The sequence below is a fragment of the Podarcis filfolensis genome (assembly GCF_964270895.1).
Source record: "Podarcis filfolensis genome assembly, chromosome: Z".
In the NCBI taxonomy this organism is placed as follows: Eukaryota; Metazoa; Chordata; class Lepidosauria; order Squamata; family Lacertidae; genus Podarcis; species Podarcis filfolensis.
Window position 1 is genome coordinate 30,608,537 of NC_139617.1, and position 21,298 is coordinate 30,629,834.

At 44.4% G+C, this 21,298-nt stretch overlaps 2 protein-coding genes and 1 long non-coding RNA gene across 3 annotated transcripts; 1 reads left to right on the forward strand and 2 right to left on the reverse strand.

The window, feature by feature from the left end:
- LOC310754471 (uncharacterized protein) lies at positions 1 to 8,172 on the reverse strand. The gene is made up of 2 exons (XM_083596411.1): positions 8,048 to 8,172; positions 1 to 3,456 (listed from the first exon to the last, which is right to left on the reverse strand). The coding sequence occupies exons 1-2, from the start codon at positions 8,052 to 8,054 to the stop codon at positions 1,658 to 1,660; spliced, it is 1,806 nt and encodes a 601-aa protein (XP_083452537.1). The 5' UTR covers positions 8,055 to 8,172; the 3' UTR covers positions 1 to 1,657.
- Positions 8,173 to 8,786: 614 nt separating this feature from the next.
- On the forward strand, positions 8,787 to 11,135 carry LOC310754618. Its single transcript, XR_014543930.1, has 2 exons — positions 8,787 to 10,496; positions 10,528 to 11,135. It is a non-coding gene; the product is annotated as an uncharacterized lncRNA (long non-coding RNA).
- On the reverse strand, positions 10,604 to 18,993 carry YIPF6 (Yip1 domain family member 6). Its single transcript, XM_083596609.1, has 7 exons — positions 18,882 to 18,993; positions 17,469 to 17,597; positions 16,415 to 16,493; positions 15,814 to 15,856; positions 14,836 to 14,961; positions 13,077 to 13,234; positions 10,604 to 12,231 (listed from the first exon to the last, which is right to left on the reverse strand). Exons 1-7 carry the CDS (start codon positions 18,936 to 18,938, stop codon positions 12,116 to 12,118), a joined length of 708 nt encoding a protein of 235 aa, XP_083452735.1. The 5' UTR covers positions 18,939 to 18,993; the 3' UTR covers positions 10,604 to 12,115.
- Positions 18,994 to 21,298: the final 2,305 nt, after the last annotated feature.

A 21,298-nucleotide genomic window follows, 5' to 3' on the forward strand; every position in this document is an offset into this window, starting at 1 on the left:
TAGTTGTGAGCAAAACTGGAAGTCATTTATTGATGACTGTGGAGTTCCATTAGTTCCACAAAGAAGAGGAGGGTGAGGGGGTTGAATTACTCTAATAAAAAATATAATATTTACAATAGAAGAACCTTAACCTATAAATCTTAAGCAGAAAACTTGTTCCTCTAGCAGTGCCCCCCACCCCCCCGTGTGTGTGTAATAAAGAGAGAGCTCAAACCAACTTTGGAAAGCAACCAAGGAATACGTAGAAGTTGGGGGTTGAGCAATCCCTAACTGGAGCATGATCTGATTCAGTTATTTTCCAGATTATGGACTCCATAATTAAGATGCTGCGTGACTTGCATATAATCGATACAACAATATGCATTAATGCATCTCAGTAAAACAAGTAAACACAGACACTTTGCTTGCATGATCTCCAAAGGTCAATTAAGCCTCACTAGCTCGGCCAGCAGGAGTTGCCGGAATATGGCTTAGTGGCACCTTCCCCACCATTTCCACTCCACTTTGGCACGTGGCACTTCATATCACAGCCCATAATAACCTCCCCCTTCCTGAGTACGTCTACTTTTTCTAGTTTGTTTTTCAGAAACCCTTGGTGTTGGCTGTTAGGGAGGAGATGGAACATAGTAAGGAGAGATTACACTTTGTCACTAAGGACCAGCACCTCAAATAGACAGCCTTGGGCCAAAATAACCACCTCCTATCTAAATGTTGGGGATTATGACCTGTCCGCTGCACCCCAAACCCTGGATGTTTCAGTGTCCTATCTACTGATTTGTTTATTTATTGCAATGCACTTTCAGAAGCAAAAGGGGAGCTGGCTTTCATCACCTGAGGGCTGCCTTGACCCTTGTTTGTTTAGGAACTGTTTGTGAGTTCATTTAGACCTAGGGAGGTTTACTGTAAGGCATCAGCTGCTGTAAACAGAAGTGTGATTCCAACAGTTTTGTTAATGATTGACGGCACTTTTCCTTCCACTTCCTACCTGCAAAATTCCAGCAGATGACTGTAAAGAAGAACATCAACACAACTTTGTCCCTTGCAGAGGATCAGGAATGATACCCCTAACAATGAGTACCTAACATTGAGTACCCCTGTTGGACCCCAGGGGGTGGGGCACCTATTCTGTTCCAGACAAGTGCAGAGCAATGGTGAAGGAACAACAGGAAGGAGAAGAGGTTGCTAGGATGAGACATTCTGCAAAAGAAATCACTGGTTTCTTGCCACCTTAACTGTGCTTTCTCACACTTGTGTTGTAAATTAGTCTCTCGTAATTGGAGAACAATGGCAGCCTCATGGGTAGGTAGCCTTATAAGATGTCAGTCATGATGCAGCATTGGCTGAAAGGGATAGGCCACAAACTGGGAAACTTTCAGGTTGGTGGATATTTTATGTCTTCTTCCCCTTTGGAGGGAGATGGTCAGATCTTGGGAACTGCTGCTGCAACTGCTACTACCCCCCCCCCAAAGGCTTTTGAGGTTTTTCTCCCTGAGGATGTTAATTTGCAACATCCTTTACCTCGTCCATCCACCCAACATTAATGGAAGTCTCTTTTAATCTGTTCATGTGCACGTTGGGTCCAAAGATCTGGATAACATTCAGTTCCTGTCCACTTCTTAGTTGTTGTCCAAGGATATGATAGATCACCAAAGCATTTCTAAGAGCTCTCAGGATAGCACATGTTAAAACTGGGCACAATAATTTTGCATATGTCTAAAAGATCATCTTCCTCCTCTTTTCCCATATCCAAAAGTCCTTCCCTGAGGCTGGAGTTTCCCTCAGCTTTTCTCTCCCTCACCTCCTCAGCACATTGCTTCTCTTCCATTACTGGGGTCCTCCTCTGTGTGATAAGCTTTGGATCTTCCTGTGGTGGAGACACAGATTGCCCAGGTAGCGCAGGCTTCACTAGCTTCATTGCAAGTGGGTAGACATTGCAGAGCCACCAAGGGTTTTCAGCTGGGGTGGCTAGCTGGATCGGGAGATCAGGTCCTTCTGCGGGGACACTGGACTGCACTACCCACTCCCTAGCTTGGCAAACCCCAGGAGATGATGGCACTCCTTCAGAGGAAGTGGATGTCCCCAGCCGATTCCACACAGAGGTTGGAGGTTTTGCAGGTGACAAATCTGCCTGCTGTCTTGTCAGTGGGGCGGGTGCTGGAGATGACTTTAACAGGGGGGAGGGTGCTGGTGGTGACTCTGGCAATGGAGTGGCTGCCAGCTTTGGCAGGGGCTTTGGCAAGGCGGTGGACACTAGCCTTAGCGGAGCCAGGGGGGCCAGCCTGAGCTTATGTGGTATCTTCAGCATAGGTCTTTCCAATGTGGCCTCTGTCTTTGCAAAACTGCTGTTGGCAGAATTTAGTGGAGAGATGTTTTTAGCAGGCATGGAGATTATGTGCTTCTTCTTGCCCAGGGGATGGAAGACTTGCACAGACTTTTTAGCAGGCATGGAGATTATGTGCTTCTTCTTGCCCAGGGGATGGAAGACTCGCACAGACTCTATCATCTGCAAAGCCAGGTTGGTTCTGGGGACCGCCTTTGAGGGCACCTCATTCTTTTCTCCCTTTACCCCAGCCAGGTTCCCTTTAGCTTGGGCCTTCTCTCTACTCTTAGTTTCTCCAAGATTTCCCCCCGGCTTGGAATCATTGTTTGCTGTCTTGGATTTGCTGCTGTTCAGCATGTCCTCACCCATTCTTAAAGCTTCCTGCTGGAGCCCAATGGTTTTTGCCTTCCCCTTTCTCAGAAAGTCTTGGCAAGGCATCTTTCTCTCCTCCTTGCTTTTCTCTTCCTGGCTTTTCTGGCTGGGATGGCTTCCTCGAGAGCACTTGGCGCTCAGCCCTTCTTGAAGATGCTGGGAAGAGCCGCACGCCTCCAACTCTAGACTTGTTCTGGGGAAATTTCCCACCAGTTTGTCTTCAGTCAAAATGGCCTTCCTCTTCCCCTTTATGTTAGAAAATGTAGAGTCTGGCGCCTTTGACACCACAGACTTTGGATCGGTGTTCCGGCTCTTTCCAAATCCCTCTTTCCTCAGTTCTGGCTCTGCAGAGATCCTGGGGAAATGACTTGAGGGCTGTCCTGCCAGTGTACCCACACACATTCCCTTGGCTCCTGTGACACTAGGAACCTTGCTATCATCTTTGATTTGCCCCTCAGTCTGCTGTTGGTTTTTACTGGCAGTGTCACATTTAGGTATTGCCTCCTGCCTTACAGTTGCTGTGGCTAACACCTGGTCGCTTCCTGGGGCCTCCCTGAATGTCCCCTCACTTGCCTCATTGGAACCCAGAGGTGTGGAAAGACATTCTGGAAAGAGCGGCTCAAAGGATGCAACCAGGTTATTGATCTCAGGGCAGTCACTGAAGAGATCGTCCGGCAGATGGAACAAACCCCCAAGGTGGCTTCCTTCAGCTGCCAACTGAGGATTATGTGATTGGTCCCCCTCATGTGTCTGAGTGGCTACCACTGAAAGAAAGACAAAAGGAAGATACATTAGAAGATATAAATAGACATCTCCTCTTCTATGACTTTGTCTAATCCTCTTTTTCCATTTTTTTTAAAAAAATATTTATTATGTAATAGAGTCATAGCAAAGAAAATAACATAGCACCAAGCCCATGGTGTCATCTTACATGGTCTAAATAAATAAATAAATAAATAAATAAATAAATAAATAATTTTTATTTATACCCCACCCATCTGGCTGGGTTTCCCCAGTCACTCTAGGCAGCTTCCAGCAAATAATAAAATACAATAAGTCACCAATGCAAACTACATAACCAAACGGAACGATTTCCACATAAAAATAAAGATACAAAAATTAATACAGTGGTACCTCGGGTTACATACACTTCAGGTTGCATACGCTTCAGGTTACAGTCTCCGCTAATGCAGAAATAGTACCTCGGGTTAAGAACTTTGCTTCAGGATGAGAACAGAAATCGTGCTCTGGCGGCGCGGCGGCAGCAGGAGGCCCCATTAGCTAAAGTTGTGCTTCAGGTTAAGAACAGTTTCAGGTTAAGAACGGACCTCCGGAACGAATTAAGTACTTAGCCCGAGGTACCACTGTATAAGTAATATCAGTTAATATCAGTAACAACAACAAAAACTCCCAACAAAACTTCCCTCAAAATACCCCCGTCCTTGCTGGGCAGCAGCCACAGCAGCAGTCCTTATGAGGCCTGTCAGGTGCTGCCCCGGGCTAGTTGGAGAGTGGCAGGACTGGGGCCCTCAGGTACTCAGCATTGGCAGTCCATATAGGTTCTCCACAGACAGGTTTGTGAGGCTGCTGAAAGAGCTTTCCTTTCTTTTCTCCTTATGTATGAAAAAAGGGAGACCAGGTTTCATCAAAGGTATTTTCCTTTATAACCCCATCTAATCCTCTTTTAGAGCCATCCAAGTTGGTGGCCATCACTGCCTCCTGTGGGAGCAAGTTCTACAGTTTTAACAATGCACTGCATGAATAAACCCTTTCTTTTATCTGTACTGAATCTTCCCACATTCATCGGATGTCCACGCGTGTTATGAAAGAGTGAGGAAAACTTCTCTGTGTTCACTTTCTCCATGCTGTGCATCATTTCAGAAACTTTGATCATGTCACCTTTTCCTTATCTTTTCTCTAAACTAAAAAGTCCCAAATGCAGCAACTTTGCCTCCTGGGAGAGTTGCTTCACCCCCTCAATTATTTCCAAACCTTTTCCAACTCTTTTCTGAGCTGAGGTGACCAGAGCAGTTGCACAGTATTCCAAATGGGGTCACACACAACAGATTTGTATAGTGGCATTATGTGCCCTGTACTTACTAAGTTTTGGAAGAAAGTGCTGGACTGTATAACTATGTGTGCAGAAAAAGTTAAAACTTTCAGCGGATAATATTCTTTTGAACCATATTGTACAGAAATGAACAACGGGACAAAGGAAATGGATTCTACGCACCCTGGTGGTGGCCAACAGACTGATATTGATTAATTTGTGGTCAGGGGCTACATATCTTCCAGACCCTTGATCATCTTGGTTGCCTTCCTCTGCACACCTTCCAGCCTGTCAATATCCTTCTTAAATTGTGGCACCCAGAACTACACACAATTTAGGAGGGTTCTCACCAAAGCAGAATAGAGTGGTACTATGACTTCCCTTGATCTGGACACTATATTTCTCTTGATGCAGCCTAGAATAGCCTTAGCATTTATTTATTTTTAATTTTTGCTACTGCATCACACTGTTGACTCATATTAAACTTGTGGCCTACTAAAGACCCTTAGATCCTTTTCACATGGGTAAGCCAGGTGTCCCCCATGTTGTATATTTGTGCATCTGGTTATCCCTGCCTAATTGTAGAACCTTACATTTGTCCCTCTTGGAATCATTCTGTTAGTTTGGGCCCAGTTATCCAATCTCTTAAGACCATCTTGAATCCTGATTCTGTCTTCTCTGGCGTTAGCTAGTTCTTCCAGTTTGGTGCCATCTACAAATTAGATGAGCATCCCCTCAATTCCTTCATCCAAGTCATTTATAAAGACCTTGAACAACAGTTTGTTGCTGCATCTTTTTTTTTTTTAAGATTCCCAATAGCAGCTTCATAATCTTACCGCTTTTACTTTCAACCACTCGTTACTGTATACAAATAATGGCTGATAACTTTGCTAGAATATAGGCTACTAAAAAGAATGGCAACCTCATCTATAGATGTAACAGCCACCCCAGTTTTAGATCCATTCTACACAGGCTACTAGTAGAGAGATATATGGAAACCTTTAAGATTCTGTACGTCCTCTCTGGAAATAATGAATACATGTCTATTCTTCTAAAGAAGTAGCAAAACAGGTAATCTGGTCTTCAGAGCAGTTATGCATCTCTCTCCCTCTCCCTCTCCCTCCCACCCCCACCCCATCATTCATATATACATCTATATCACTATAAACACTGTGTTACACAAAGGGAGAAGTATATATACACACAGACACTGCATTTGGGTTTAAATGAATCCATTGCTTTTTGCAGTCTGATCGTATGCATGTTTACTCAGAAGCAAGCCCTACAGAAGCAAGTCTACAGTTGCAAGCACAGCCGAGTTCAGTGGCACTTTCTCCCAGGTAAGCATAATAGGGGTGCAGCATCCTTAATTTATAAGCTTATTTTTGCTACATGTGAAGAAGATTGGTTATAAAAAGAACTGCAGCAGCAAACTTCCTTTTTGCAGCGTTTGCAAAATGTGTTCATCTCCCACCACCACCCTGCTGGAAAAGTACCAATCCCACTTTGCTAAAGGGTCAGGCTAACCCTGCGCTATTCCCTATACCTTTCGCTGTTTACCTAAAAAAGTGGGGAGATGCCTCTCCGTTCCTTTGCTCATCATGGTGTCTGCTCATTATGGTTCGAGGCAGGAAATGAAAAAAGAGGTTGGGAAGAGCATCACATGCAAACTGGCAATTGTTTATGTGCCATTTCTCTCCCCTTGCAACTTTATCAAGAGAAAGGCGGGACTGAGAGAAATGGGAGGCAGATCAGACAAAAAAAGGGAGGCAGCTCAGCTTAAAATGAAACTATTCTCTCCAAGTAGCAGCAGATTAAAGCCTGCAATCTCCTCCTTTCTCTAGAGCAGAAGCATTTGTTCCTCATCCATTGCTTTGTGCGGCCTGATCCTATGGATGTTTACTCAAATGTAAGCCTGCTGAATTCAAGAGGGTCTTACTTCCAAACAAGAGTGGCTAAGTTAAAACCTGATCACTTAAGGCCAGTTCTACAGCTTGGTTTTGCTACACATGAAGATGATTGGTTATAATAAGAATTGCAGCAGCAAACTCCCTTTTGGTAGCGTTTTTGCTGGTTCAAGATCAGCTTCATGGCTCAGCAAGGATTTGAACCCTGGTCTCTCCCAGGTCCTAGCCCACTCTTCTAACCACTACAATCCCACTGGCTCTAGGTGCATTCCAAAGTGTAGGTACTGCAACACTAAAAGATGAAGCTCCTACGAAGACAGAATGGCGATTATGTGGCACTCATAAGAATGTCAGTTCCAAAGATTGAAGTGGCTGAGTGGGCACAGATGGTCCAAGTTGAGCTGGGAGGCAAACTGGTCCCAAGAAATGTACACTGAGGGCTCAAATCAAGTCAGCAGCTGAAAGAGGGGCACCCATGGAAACTGCGGTTGTATGAACTGGTTTGCCACCATCACAGTATAACCCCCAAGATTCTACGCCACCAGAGAATGTTATGATGCAAAAGAGGATGCAAAGCAATGGGCAGTTGGGCTATTGGATCAGTGAGTGCCAAAGTAGCTGGTAGTGGCCCCTGAGAGTGGTGGGAACCTGTATCACATTCCTCTTCTTCTTTTTGCCTGTTCTACAAATGCACATTGGCTGTTGTGCAAAATGAAATAAACCCACACATTTGAAAGTTGTCCACCAAAATCCACGGAATAGGCCTTAGGGATGGCTAACCTCAGCACTGTTGGGTGTCCCTAGGACTTAGTAAAGGTAAAGGGACCCCTGACCATTAGGTCCAGTCGTGACCTAATGCGGTGCTCATCTCACTTTATTGGCCGAGGGAGCCAGCGTTTGTCCGCAGACAGCTTCCGGGTCATGTGGCCAGCATGACAAAGCTGCTTCTGGCGAACCAGAGCAGCACACGGAAACGCTGTTTACCTTCCCACCTGAGCGGTATCTATTTATCTACTTGCAGTTTGACGTGCTTTCGAACTGCTAGGTTGGCAGCAAGGACCGAGCAATGGGAGCTCACCCCATCACAGGGAATTTGAACCACCGACCTTCTGATCGGCAAGTCCTAGGCTCTGTGGTTTAATCCACAGTGCCACCCGCGTCCCTACCCTAGGACTTAGCTGTGACTAATTTGGGTAGATTGTGCCCTTCAGCTTTTGAACCAAAACCTCTTTCTCTTGTCTATCCCAGTTTCCATGTATGCAGGTATACGTTGCCCAAAGACTTCACCTGTTCCCTAGATGCAAACCCTCAATCTCACTGCTTGCTTCTCAGATTCTCTCTAGCCCCCTGGGACAATGGAGGGTCCCTTCTAAGCACCTAGATAACTCAATTTCCTACCTGCCATGATGAAAAGAGGACATTCCCTTTATACAGGGGTGAAACTGGATTGTGGGTCATTAGGCTTGTCTCACCAATGCTTACCAAGGAAGCGTCCGGTAAGGAGTAGACAACGGAATTATGATGATGCAAAAAAAAAAGTTTGTTGCCATCTCTATGGCAACCATGCAGATGCTGAGGAAGGGGCCAGGAGAATCTTAGAATCAGAATTGGATGATGGAAGATGATGTCATTGCAGACGGCTGAAAAGTGGGACGGAGCTTAGGGTGGGCTTAAGTGTGATCAGACTACCCTACGCACTAGGCCATTCTTTGCAGGCTCCTTGGGAAATCCTTTGTCTTCAGCCTGATTTAAGACAGCATTGGGGAATGGGACTGAGAATTTGTACACAGTTGTGTGGATTCTCCTTTGGGTTTTGTCTGAAAGGTAGACCAGCATGTGGCATATATTAAGTGCCAACTCCACATCAGGTCCAGGCACTAGGTTCAGTCGGATCCAGCTTTATGTAGCTGTGTAGTTATTCCAGGTTATCTTTTGGTTTCTGTGTTGCAAGGAGAGGATTCCCATTACAAGAATCCGGCTGTGCTGTGAATTGCAAAGTCCTGAGTTCAAATATCCCAACACAGATTCACTAGATAGCCTCTGGAAAGGCCACTTTTTCAGCCTGTACTTTTTTCAGTCTGCTGCATGGGCTGGGGAAAGATTACAAGATAATCTTCGCTCAAATGTGGGTAGCACCCTGGAGAGCCCTCCTGGCTCATGAGGAGACCCTTTCCATTTTCCAAAGAGGACATCCTCTTTGGGATCGGGGTGGGTCTCCTCAGTGTTTCGTTGAGGCTGCTCAGCTGACACGCAGGGAAGCTTTCTTGAGCGGCCTCAGCAAGCCTCTGGCTCATGGCCCCCTGTCAGCTTTTTCCTTTTTTTACAAGATTTCACTCATGATCAATGTGGATTCCTGCCTAAAAGACAGTTAACTGAATCTTGGTGGACATGTAAAAAAGCTAAAAACTATTGAATACAAATACCTACAGTACACTGATACGGAGGATTTGAAGGGCAATTTTCCTGCTGGGACTTAGATAAACAATTAGACACTATGGATCTTTATTTCAATACACGATCACAGTGCTAAGACTTTCATATGCACAAAGATGGAAAGATTCATCATTACCTACAGTGGATGAATGGTTGTTGAAATTACTGGACTTAGCTGAGATGGTGGAATTCATGTGTTTGCTCAGAGAAAAATAATTGTCTACATTTACTAGACTAGAAACTTCTTATAGACTTTGTGTAAAAAAGAAAATGAACTTACATGGGTTTGATAATTGAAGAAAATATTGGTTTATAGAAAGTGGAATTTGGGGTGTATCTTGGAGTGGATGCTTCAACAATTTTTTATATATAGCTGACAGACGAAGAATCAAAAGCTCTCTCATCTTTCTTTTTTTGAGTTTTTATTTGGATTAGTTTTTTATATTTGATTCAAAAATATATTGCATATTCTTTTGTGTATTCTTTTTGAAATTTCAGTAAGAAAATAAAAATTCTTAGCACACAGAACTTGCATGTTCATTTAAAACTTCCTTGACTCAAACCATTAAAGTAGGCTTTTTTCTTCTGCCTTCCCTTCCTTTCTTCTTGAAGGCAGAAAGCAGTTCAAGCATCAAATGTAAATTTCCACCAGCAGTTCCATATCTTTTTGTTATAAATCATAAGGCTCAGAAATAATTAAGGGAGACTTTTGTAGATCCCATGCCCATTAGGGCTCTTACACAGCTTTGGGTCCAAGGTGCTGATTCCTCAGCTCGCAAATCACTTAACCCCCATCAGAATTCCCAAGAGCTGACAGCTTTTCAGCCTCTTGAAACAGAAAGTGGCTTTTCCAGAGCCTCCCATTCACTCTTTTTTCCAGAGTAAATTTAATCGCCAAGATTTATGTCTGGCTGTCATCATTCACCATGTAATGATCTCCACTGGCAGCCCACCAACAAAAGACATTCAATTCACCATGTTCCTCCTCCAACATGCCCCACAACTGAAATATCTTCATTCTGTCTGAAAAACACTTTGTACATGTTATGTACTGAGTTGACTAGGATCCAAAATGCAGCAGTCTGATTGGTCCTAGAGCAATGCAGCGGTATGATTGGTCCAAAGGCGCCACCCAATCCAGCTCCAGGTGGAAGTGAATCCACAACCTGATTGGCCTACAGGAGAATCCCGGAATTAGCCAATCACGTGCAGCCCATTGTGTAAATAATGTATATAAAGCAGATATCGTGGGGGAACTTCCATTCCTCCTCACCACTATGAGCTGAATAAAGAGCATGAAATCCACTCTCGACTCTGAGTATATTTCAGTACACCTCAGTCATGTTGCTTGTTCTAGGAATCATGGTCCTTAAAAGACAGAACCTTGCCCCTGATTTGGGACTGTTGGTTCAAAGTTGAAACAGAAAAGTTTGGATGTTGCTAAGGATCTACATTTGAAAATGAAAGTTTTTGTTTTGTTTTTACTCGGCAAACTTTGGGACACAGAATAGATTCCAAACACCTCTTTCAGCATTTTTATTTATAAAAGTTTGCAATTAAAACAATTTACACCTTTTGCTCCCCAACTGAAGCGCGCGCACACACACACGCCAGCAGTGAGCTATACACAAGACTGGAGTTACAATTAAGATGGGTAGAGATTTATTTTCCTGCCTCCAGCAAATGGCAAGACAGCAAGCAGAGGAAAACATGGATCATATATTAAAATTTAGTGTTTTTGGATAACATTTCTCAGGTTTATTAAGGCAAATGACAAAAAACAAAATAAAAACTGCTCTAAATGGAGATGGGATGTGGGAACTGCTTGCCCCACATCCCTACTTCTCAACCAAGGGGAAAGGCAAAGAAGAAGAAATCAGTCTCCCACAGGCTGTGTTCTGAATGCTGAAGTCCTGACATATTAAAAGGTATTTAACACCACTTGGGTCACAAGACTGGGCAGCTTTCCCCTGTCAATTTCTGACTTGTTAGCCACCACACACAGAGAGAGACAGAGAGAGAGAGAGAGAAAGAAAGAAAGAAAGAAAGAAAGGGAAAAGCATACTGATATTATTTGCTTATTTTTTCTGTCCCTTGTCCACAAGATTGGTAACAGTTAACCTGAGTTCTTCTGGAAGGTCAGTAGTAGGTTTTCTTTTGCAGTTAGAAAAAGTATAATCTGCCCAATAAGTTGCAATTAACACAAGGTACTCCCAACACAATGTAACCTCTAGACAGCATAACTCAAGCATTCTTTTCAGAAGTCACTTCAAAATATATTTGCATTTCAAGAGAGAGATAATTCCCTGTATGGAAGGAACCACTAGGCTTGCATCACACCTCCACAAAGAATTAGGGGTGGCAGGGGCAAATCTATCATGGATGTGCTAAGACCACACAAACAAGCCTTTGCTAAACTAACATCCTCCAGATGTTGCTGGTCTACAATATCCATCAGTCCCGGTAAGCATGCCTGTGCTGGTAGGGGATGATGGGAGGTGTAGTCCTATAGTCTCTGGAGGCAACAAGGTGTGTCATGGTTGGCATAAACTATTGCATCACTTTGCATAACTTCAATGGAACATTCTCCTAGCATTCTCCCATCAACAGATAACAAGCATTTGAAAATGCCCTGATGTACAGAAGACAAAGCGCCAAGTGTTCTGATAAGCTGGTTAAGGATGGGTATCTTTTGCTATCTGCCTTTATCAACAGCTTTGATGGATTGAGGCAGGATTTCTACTTTCTTATGCATCAGCAGCATTCTTCAAAATGGGCGACAATGCCTTTTTGTGGGTATTTACAAGAAGAGGAGTAAGCAGACAGACATCAGTTGCATTCTCAGAGGAATCAGAAACACAAAAGGGACCTTCAGCACACTCCTGGGGACCAGTCTTGCCTTTGTCCAACACACAGCATAAATACAGGTAGATAAATTAGAGGGCAACGTTGGGGAAAGCCAGCAACCGAGAGGCTTAACAGAGACAGAAGCCACCTTCATTCAGCTTTGGGGTCTCCACTGATTTTGTGTCACTATGGGGCAAAGGTGAGGATCATCCAGCTGATGACGAAATAGAAGAGGAAGATGGGGTAGACTGCCAGGGCTTTGCGATTTGGGGGCTGGCTGTCTGCCAGGAAAGCAGTGGATGCTGAAAAGAAAGAGAAGGAATATTTAGAATACACACAAACAGTTGAAAAAGCAGAAAATTGCGGTTGTATCCAAAGCAGCCCCAGCAACACCTACATTTATTCTGTGTCCCACATGCACCCCAAAATCTTCCCAGGAGGACACCTCCCAACCCTCCAGAGCTTATGTGAAGGTGTGCAATTGGGAGAAGAGGAAACAGGAAAGTTCCGTTCCACTGTCACATGTCTCTTGCATTAATGGAATGGGAACACTGGACACCAACCTGAAAATTTAGATTGCATCTTAAAAACATAAGAGTCTGCTGGATCAGGCCAGGGTCTCATCTAGTTCAGCATCCTGTTTGCAGAGTGGCCATCCAGATGCCTGTGGAGACCCTCAAGCAGTATCTGAGTACAAGAGCAACTCTCCCCTCCTGTGGTTTCCAGCAACTGGTGTTCAGACGCATTCCTGCTTCTGACTGTAGAGGTAGAGCATAGCCATCATGGCTAGTAACCATGACTAGTCAATAGCCTTTTCCTCATCCATAAATTTGTCAAATCCTCTTATAAAGGTATCTAGGTTGGTGGCCATCACTGCCTCTCGTGGGAGTGAGTTCCATAGTTTAACTGTGAACTCTGTGATGGAAGGACTTCCTTTTCTCTGTCCTGAATCTCCCAACATTCAGCTTCACTGGGTGTCCATGAGTGTTACGAGGGAGAACAACTTTTCTCTATTTGCTTTCTCCATGCATCAGACCACAGAACACCAGAATCAAACATGATACCAGCTGAACAAAATGCTAGCTCATGGGGACTTTTGCAGACAGGACTGAAAAGGTTCCAGACTGCACTTCCTTCTCAAACATACCTAGCGTTGACCAGGCAAACATGGCCACCACGACTAAGAGACGCACAATGAAGCCAGGAGTATCAGAGCTTGCTAGCAGGACAAGCCTGCAGACCAGGAGAGCCACCGTCAAGGGGAGGATGCAGTAACCCAGGACACAGAGGCTCTGAAAAAAAGATCTTGGGAAGGAAGAAACAGCATTAAATTCTGGGTGGGTGGGGGGAAGAGAAAGGGCAGGTGTATTGCACTCACTTCTGGAGCATAGATGGTCAGCTTCTGGATTCTGGTCTCCAGATAGCAGTCCAGAAGCATATTGGGGAGCATAAATTACGCTTCATGAACGGCCAGAGGCTTCACAACAAAGCTTATGCCATCTCACCTTAAGGGCTTTGTGGTTATGCGGTTCGAGAAGCACATATGACTAAGTGGCAGGGCAGCAGCTCTACTTTGAATTCCCTGCCTATTGATGTCAAGCTCATGCCTTCCCCGCTCTTTTCAGCACCTGCTAGAAACAGGCATGTAGAATATTGATGTATGTATGTTTTAATCTGTTTTTAGTTTATTGATTATTTTAAAAAATGTTTTAAATACAGTCTACTCCCATTTTGCGCACATTCAAAGAACACACACGTATCACCACAAACCCAGAAGTGGCAGGAAAAGGGGGCGTAATGGGGTGGGTTTAGGCACGCTCTGCCAATGCATGTGATAACCTGCAACATAACCTTTGCCTGTAGTTCTTTTAAACTGTTTTCACCAATAATTTGATTGTTTTAGTCTCTTTGTAACCTGCTTTGAGGTTTGTTTTTACAATCAAGCAGTGTATAAATTTTATGAAATAATAAGCATTTACATACAAATATGGACACTGACATTTGAGTCCATGGGACACTGAAGCATAGTTCTGCCTCTTACAGCTGAAAAAGATTTCCTTTTCTCCAGAATGTGCAAATATCCAGCAGAAAGGGAGACTCAACAGAGTCTGTTCTCAAATGAGAATGCACATGGTGCAGCCTAAGATGGCAGTCTGCATCTTTGGCAGAGGCCTCAATGGATTTTATTTTTTTACAATATTAAAAAAGGTTTATTAAATAATCAACATATTTAACAACAAAACAAAACAAGGCATCAGTTAGTGGCATGCTATTAAGAGAGCCATTGTACATGGTTGGATAGAACACCAGAACATGAAGAGGTTCAGTTATTTTATTTTTATCTCATAAAATTTATACACCGCTGCATTGTTAAAGAAAAACCTCAAAGCAGTTTGCAATCTATGGTCAGACTAAAAAAGGTTATTGTTCTAGCATGAACAGAGAGCACTAGTACCAAAAAAGTAAATTTTGGTGGGGACCAAATATGACTTTATTTGGCTAGGTGGTGCCTCTTGAAATACGTATCATGTGCAAACTTTTCTGAAATTGGGATGCATAGGGCCTTCTGAAACCAAATGGGAATGGCAAAGTCCAGCGTAATTTCTGCATCCCTGAGTGATAGTCAATTTAGCTGCGGACAACAAATATGTAATAAAATAGTTTTACAAACTAGTTCTGCACTGCCCTCTTCGGATATTGGAAATGAATGTGGCTTGGCATCAGGGTTGACTGGGCTGCCTACAATCTCAGGGATTTCTTGTTTTTCAAAGGGACTCTTCGTCATTACTCAAGCAAAAAAGGAAGATATGGGGAACAGCTTTGCAAGGAGGGCTGCCTCTCTCCCATCTCCCCAGACCCTTGCCACCAGAGAACATGGTTACAGCACCCACCCACCACACACTCACATGGTCCCTCCAAGCAGCTTGGAATTCAGTGTGATGACAACGGCTCCAAACCAAATGATGACGAAGACCTCTGCAAACTGGGGACCTCTGTCTTCCGTGCTATTTGCTGCTCCTCCCTGAAGCATTCTGGGAAAGCAGGGGAAACAAGAGAATTAGATCAGCAACAAACAGCGGGCAAATCTGGAGAACTGGTGTGCTGGTTTAGGAGTGTCAGACTAGGAACTGGGAGAGACCAGGGTTCAAATCCCCACTCAGCCATGAAGCCCACCAAGCCAGTCACTCAGCCTGACCTACCACACAGGGTCGTTGCTGGGATTAAATAAGGAGGGGAAGAATCATGTATGCCACCACAAACTCCTTGGAGAAAAGGGCAATGTGCTGTAATTAAGTTAAATAAGAAGTCTGGATGGCATGCAGTTACTTCTTCACTGCCCTCTATATCAACAGAATTCACTGCCACATTGGTGCCGAGTCGACGGATTGTGGCAGTTAAGCCAATGTAGCATAATGGTTTCAGTGTCAAGCTAGGACCTAGGAGAGACCATGGTTCAAATCTTCCCATTTGGCCATGTAGCTCACTGGGTGTGACCTTGCACTCTCAGCCTAACAGGGTTGTTGTGAGGACAAAAGGACAGGGAGGACCAGAACCCTGTACACCATCTTGAGCTCCCTGGGAGGAAAATTAGGATATAAATGTAATAAATAAAAAATAAAGTTTACCCTCTGCCAAAAAGGAGAAGCCCTTGTGCGGCCCATAGCCTGTTGCAGCAACTGCCAAACCCAGATTAGGCCCTATGTGAGGATCCTGAGAATCATAATCTTTAAAAATGCTGGCTTAAAAAAATATTAGTGTGGCACTGTTTTATTCATATTCTAACATTGTTTTGGTTTATTATTGTAGCTTCAGCACTGCATTTGGCTGTTTCCCCCAACAAATCCCAAAGCAGCGAAGGGGAAGGGAGGAATGTTGGTACTTACAGGGCAAGTAAAACACACAGGACTAGAGGACCCCATAAATCCCCTGGAAGAAAAGAAAGAGAAAGAAAATCAATGAAGGGGTGGGGAGCTAAGGAAAAGCATGACTTCCTTTTCCTCCAGCCACTCTCTGCCTCCCCAGTCACTCTTGATTGTAGGGCATCAAATTGTTTATTTATTCCCCATGCTTCGTCCTAAGGCCCTAGGGCATGTTACAACATTAAAAAAGAATATTAAGAAGAGTTTAAACGACTTGCAACCACAGAAATAAAATGGGTCTGTATCCTCTGAAGGCTACACATTGAGCCCCCTCAGCACCCAAAGGTCTGTAGGGAAGAAGGTGTCTGTTGGGGTATTTGGGGCCTGAGTTGTTTAGGCACAAATGTCAGGTCAAATCCCTGTATCACTACATTAAGTTTCAAATGGAGAATTTAACCCACCAAATATTTCACTTAAAACTTCTCTTCCCTCCCCACCACACCTCTGAATTCCTCGCGTTACTCCCTTGCTTGAAAAAAATGCTGATTTTTAGACAGGTTAGTAAGAGAAAAAGGTGGATTTATTTCCACAGGTTTCAAAGCTTTGAAATGAATCTGGCACGTACAGTCTCTCAGGAGGGCACTGCTCTTTTTGGGATACATGACATGGACGAATTTCTTCCCAACTGCTTTCAGGTCCCGCATCTGAAAAGTTTGAGGAATGGGCTGTATTACTGGGCTGTACAAATTTTCGGTCAAAGGACGCTATTAGAGCAATGCTAACCCTCTCCCCCGCCCCACAAACTGACAGGCTGGATGGGGTCAGAACATGGCCCAGGTTCCTCTCTGCCGGGTTCTATCAACAGAGTGCTTCCACTGAGCTGAATGCATGGTGAGCAGAAGCTATCATCAGTGGTTGCTGGTGCAGACCCACAAAACAGGGCATTTGGGTGGTAGAGCTGGGCTAACCAAGGATTCACTGGTTCCTGAGACACTCCAGCTATCAGCAATGGGCCTGATCCAGGCCTCCCTGCTATGTCAATGTAGAACAGCAAAAATGACAGGTTTACTGTGACACGCAAACCACCCCCACCCCCTCAGCCTGGAACAAGCAGCAAGACTCCTAGATGCCTTCATAGGAATGTAGGGGGCTGCCTTATACTGAGTCAGACTCAGTATTATCTACACTGACTGGCAGCAACAGCTCTCCAGGGCTCCAGGCAGGGACCTATCCTGGCCCTATCTGGACATGCCATTGGGGGTTGAATCCAGGACCATCTGCACACAAGGTTCTACCACTGAGTTATAGCCCACCCCTTGACAGATGGCATGCCATGTTAACATTAAAATATTGTGTTACAGACAATAAGACTGAACTGTGATGCATGTTTTTTATTTTCATGACTTCTGACAGGGTCCCTACAACAGGGTCAAACTAAGCTTACTCTTGGGTTGTGCCCTATAGCACAATCTAATTATTACACACCCATCAAGTGAGCAGTGCGCCAGAGCCACTTAAATTTCCACGTTATTAATTACTGTAAAACACATCTTTGGTTGAAGAGGTGATGTGGTTTTGCCAATCCCTGAAATTTACCTGCATAAATTGCAAGCACTTTGGAAACTCAGAGAATACCATTTTAAGATATTCTTTTAAATTTCTACCCCTCAGCCACTTACAATTGTGTCCTTAACCGGCTCATCCAGCGTGGAGTTGTCTTCGTCCGGGGAACGAGATCCCACAGGAACTGTGATTTCTCCTTCTACTGGAATATCTTCCGATATTGACACATCTGCAAGGCCTGCAAACTGCATATTTTCAACACACTTTTAATTATTGTTATTATTAGCTTTTATGAACCACCTTTCTGCAAGGCACCCAAGCCAGTTTACAATTTTAAAGGACTGAAACAAATGATATAACACTTGAAGTTTAAGCATGCAAAAGTGGGGAGGGGTAGCATTCTTGGGGAAAACAAAACATACAATGTATGGTTATGATTGCTTTTTTAGGTCAGACTAAAGCTCTACATTGAATAACCGAACTGTAGAGCTGGAAAAGGACCCTTAGGGTCATCGAGTCCAACTCCCTGCACATCTACTTGACAGGTGGCCATCAAACCTCTGCTTAAAAACCTCCAATGAATCACAGAATTTTAGAATTCTAGGTACCCACAAGGACTATCTAGTCCAACTTCCTGCAATGCACCAACAGGCTGGACACCTGTAGAACATGGTGCTGTTAGGATTCCAGCATTTGCCTACCAGATATATGCATCTTCTAATTAGGAGCATCCTATTTTACGCTATTGCAGCTCTCATAGAAATTTAATAAATAATAACTGTGGGGGTTATTGTTTTTCTTTGTTACTATGTTATGTATTTTTGTGTTTTTATATTGTAAAGAGCCCTGTGAACCTTTGATGGGCAGTATAGAAAGTTAATAAATAATAACAATAATATTCACTGACAAATATAGATTCAACAAAATTTGGGGGCCTGTTTCTTAAAGTTTTTTAAACTATTTTTAATATTGCGTTTCAATATTAAGCTCATTTCAATTTTTGTGACCCACATATGACTGAAAGGCTAGTAATGATTTGCAGCAATAATAATAGATAATGCTGATGGCAATGCAGATTGCAACCACAGAGAGAGGGAGGCTGCAGTTATCAGCCCCCACTCGCCTCTTTTCAATTTAAACGTAAGAACACAACAGCCTTGTTGGGTCAGCTCGAAGGTCCCAGCCTCCATGGGAACCAACGAAGGAGGAGGGTGGAGGCACGAAGAAGCCCGGAGCTCCCCTTCCCGAGTATTTGGCTGGTGCTCAGAGGTAGACTGCCTGGGACATAGAGGTTCGGCTGCCCTTGGTCTTCTCCCTCCCTCCGAGAGCGCTATCAGGGGAGGAGAGTGAGGTCACAAGCATTTTAGTCGGGCAGGAAGTCTTAGGGACCAGGAGCGCCCTGCTTCTGACGTCATCCCATCTTGTGGCAGGGATTTCCGTCGGTCAGCCCTGCGCCTGAGGGGGTCTCACGCCCTCCCCGCGGCCTTCCTCGGCCGGTTCCCCTCCCTTCGCCTCTCCTCCCAACCCACCAGCGGCTTTGTGCCTCCATCAGCCCGCATCGCTGCCGCTTCCTCGGCTGCCGCCATCTTGGACCCAGCTACTATGGAGCGACGACGTGGCCAGCAACCACGCCCCCTACCGCGTGTGCGTCATCATACCGCGCCATCGTTCAGGCGCTTCTGCTGTCATAGCAACGGAGGAGGCCTACGTCTGAAGCCAGAAGCGGGGTGCAGGGCGCGGGGCCGTTGGTGGGGAAAGAGAGCGCCGAATTTCTCATAAGGGAGCATAAGGGCCCCTCTTCTACTCCCCCGCGACTCTGAGTCACACGCACACTATGTTCCCCCAAGTTTTGAAATATGACAATGAGAGACAGCGTCCCTTTCCCAACCTGGGAATTTGGACTATAACTCCCATCACTGTCGGCCAGGACGGCCGGCGGGCTGATTGGACGGCGCTGGACTGGTGGGGCGGTGGTAGCGCTGGTGGGGCCTGATGGGAGTTGTAGGCTGAAGAAGGTTGATGGACATTTTTAACGTTACGCCACCTTTCAGGATATTAATCTCACGAAGGTGGCTCCCAGGTATTATACTGTTATTGTTGTTGCTAATCTACCATCTCCACTAATACAGATCCATAGTATTATAGGATTGCAGAGGTACAAGGGTACCGAGCAATGCAGGAATCCAGCCACCGCAGGAATTGCCGAATGGGCGTCCACCTCTTTTTGATCGGCGAGTCAGAAAATATAAAATACCACATGAAACTGCTGAATCAGCAAGAAAGTGAACGTGACTTTTCCTGAATCCTGATTAATTTTTGAGGGTTAAAAACACAGGAGCTACAATTTATGCTTCAGATCCATAATCATGGCTTTCAAGAGTGTATTTCCAATAATAAAACCACACTTCTACAAAGTGGAAAACGAAGGGTACAAATTTATTTATTTCAATATTGATTATATTTCCATCCCAACTTTTCCTTCAAGGAGCTCAAGGCAGCATACATTATTCTCACCATTCTCTCTTTTTTTTAAAAAATGCTTTTTATTAAGTTTTCATTTCAAATACACCAACACCAACAAAATACACAGATATTTCAAATCTTTTTACATCTGTCTTATTTTACACTCCGTGGAGCAGTTGACTTCCCTCCTTCCATTCTGCAGGTTTTCTTATTCCAATCTAATCCACAGTTCCTTAGTAGTAACTAAGCCATGACATAAGTTTTATTTCAGTACTGCTAACGTCTTCAAGTTTCTACAGTTCTCACTTATATAGACCATAAATTTACTCCATTCTTTTTGGTACCTTGTTTCCTCCTGACTAAAAATCCTATGGGTCAGTTTTGCTAATTCCGCATATTCAACCATCTTTGTCTGCCACTCCTTCACAGTTGGTAATTCCGGTGTTTTCCACTTCTGGGCTATCAGAACTCTGGCATATTCTCACCATTCCCATTTTGCCCTCACAACAACACTGTGTGGGGTAGGTTAGGTTGAGAGGCAGTGACTGACTCTCAAGGTGGTGCTCAGTAAACATGGCCAAGTAGCAGGATTTGAAACTTGGTCTCTCCCAGGTCCTAGCCCAACACTCTGACCATCACACTAGCACTGGGTTAGGTCACATTTTTTCAGTAAAAAAAGAATAGCATCAAAGTTCTGTATCTTAAACTAGCATCAGTGTCAGGATGCATATTTATTTCTTTTACTATTTGCCTGAATTTTGCTCCATTTATGCAACATTTTAAAAATTCCTTTCCTGTTTTTAAACCAATAGTCAGGCTAGTCTATTGGTTTAAAACCAATATTGGTTTTTAAACCAATAGTCAGGGGGCACTGTTATACAGTAGTTCCACTCCTTCCTCCTGGGCCGTGTTCAGAAAGTGGTGGTGGGGAATGAGTGTTCAGGCCCCTGGGCTCTCACTTGTGGGGTGTCTCAGGGTTCCGTCCTCTCCCCCGTGCTTTTCAACATCTATATGAAACTGCTGGGAGAGATCATCAGGGGGTTTGGGCTGGGTGTTCATCAGTATGCAGATGATACCCAGCTCTACATCTCTTTCAGCTCAAAACAGTGAAGGTGGTGAAGGTCCTGTGTGTCTGGAGGCGGTTGGAGGATGGATGGCGGCTAACAGATTGAGGTTGAATCCTGACAAGACAGAAGTACTGTTTTTGGGGAACAGGAGGCAGGCAGGTGTGGAGGACTCACTGGTCCTGAATTGGGTAACTGTGCCCCTGAAGGACCAGGTGTGCAGCCTGGAGTCATTTTGGACTCAGCTAGCGATGGAGGTGCAGGTCAATTCTGTGTCCAGGGCAGCTGTTTATCAGACCCTACCTGCCCGCAGACTGTCTCGCCAGAGTGGTGCATGCTCTAGTTATCTCTCGCTTGGACTACTACAATGCGCTCTATGTGGGGCTACCTTTGAAAGTGACCCGGAAACTACAACTAAT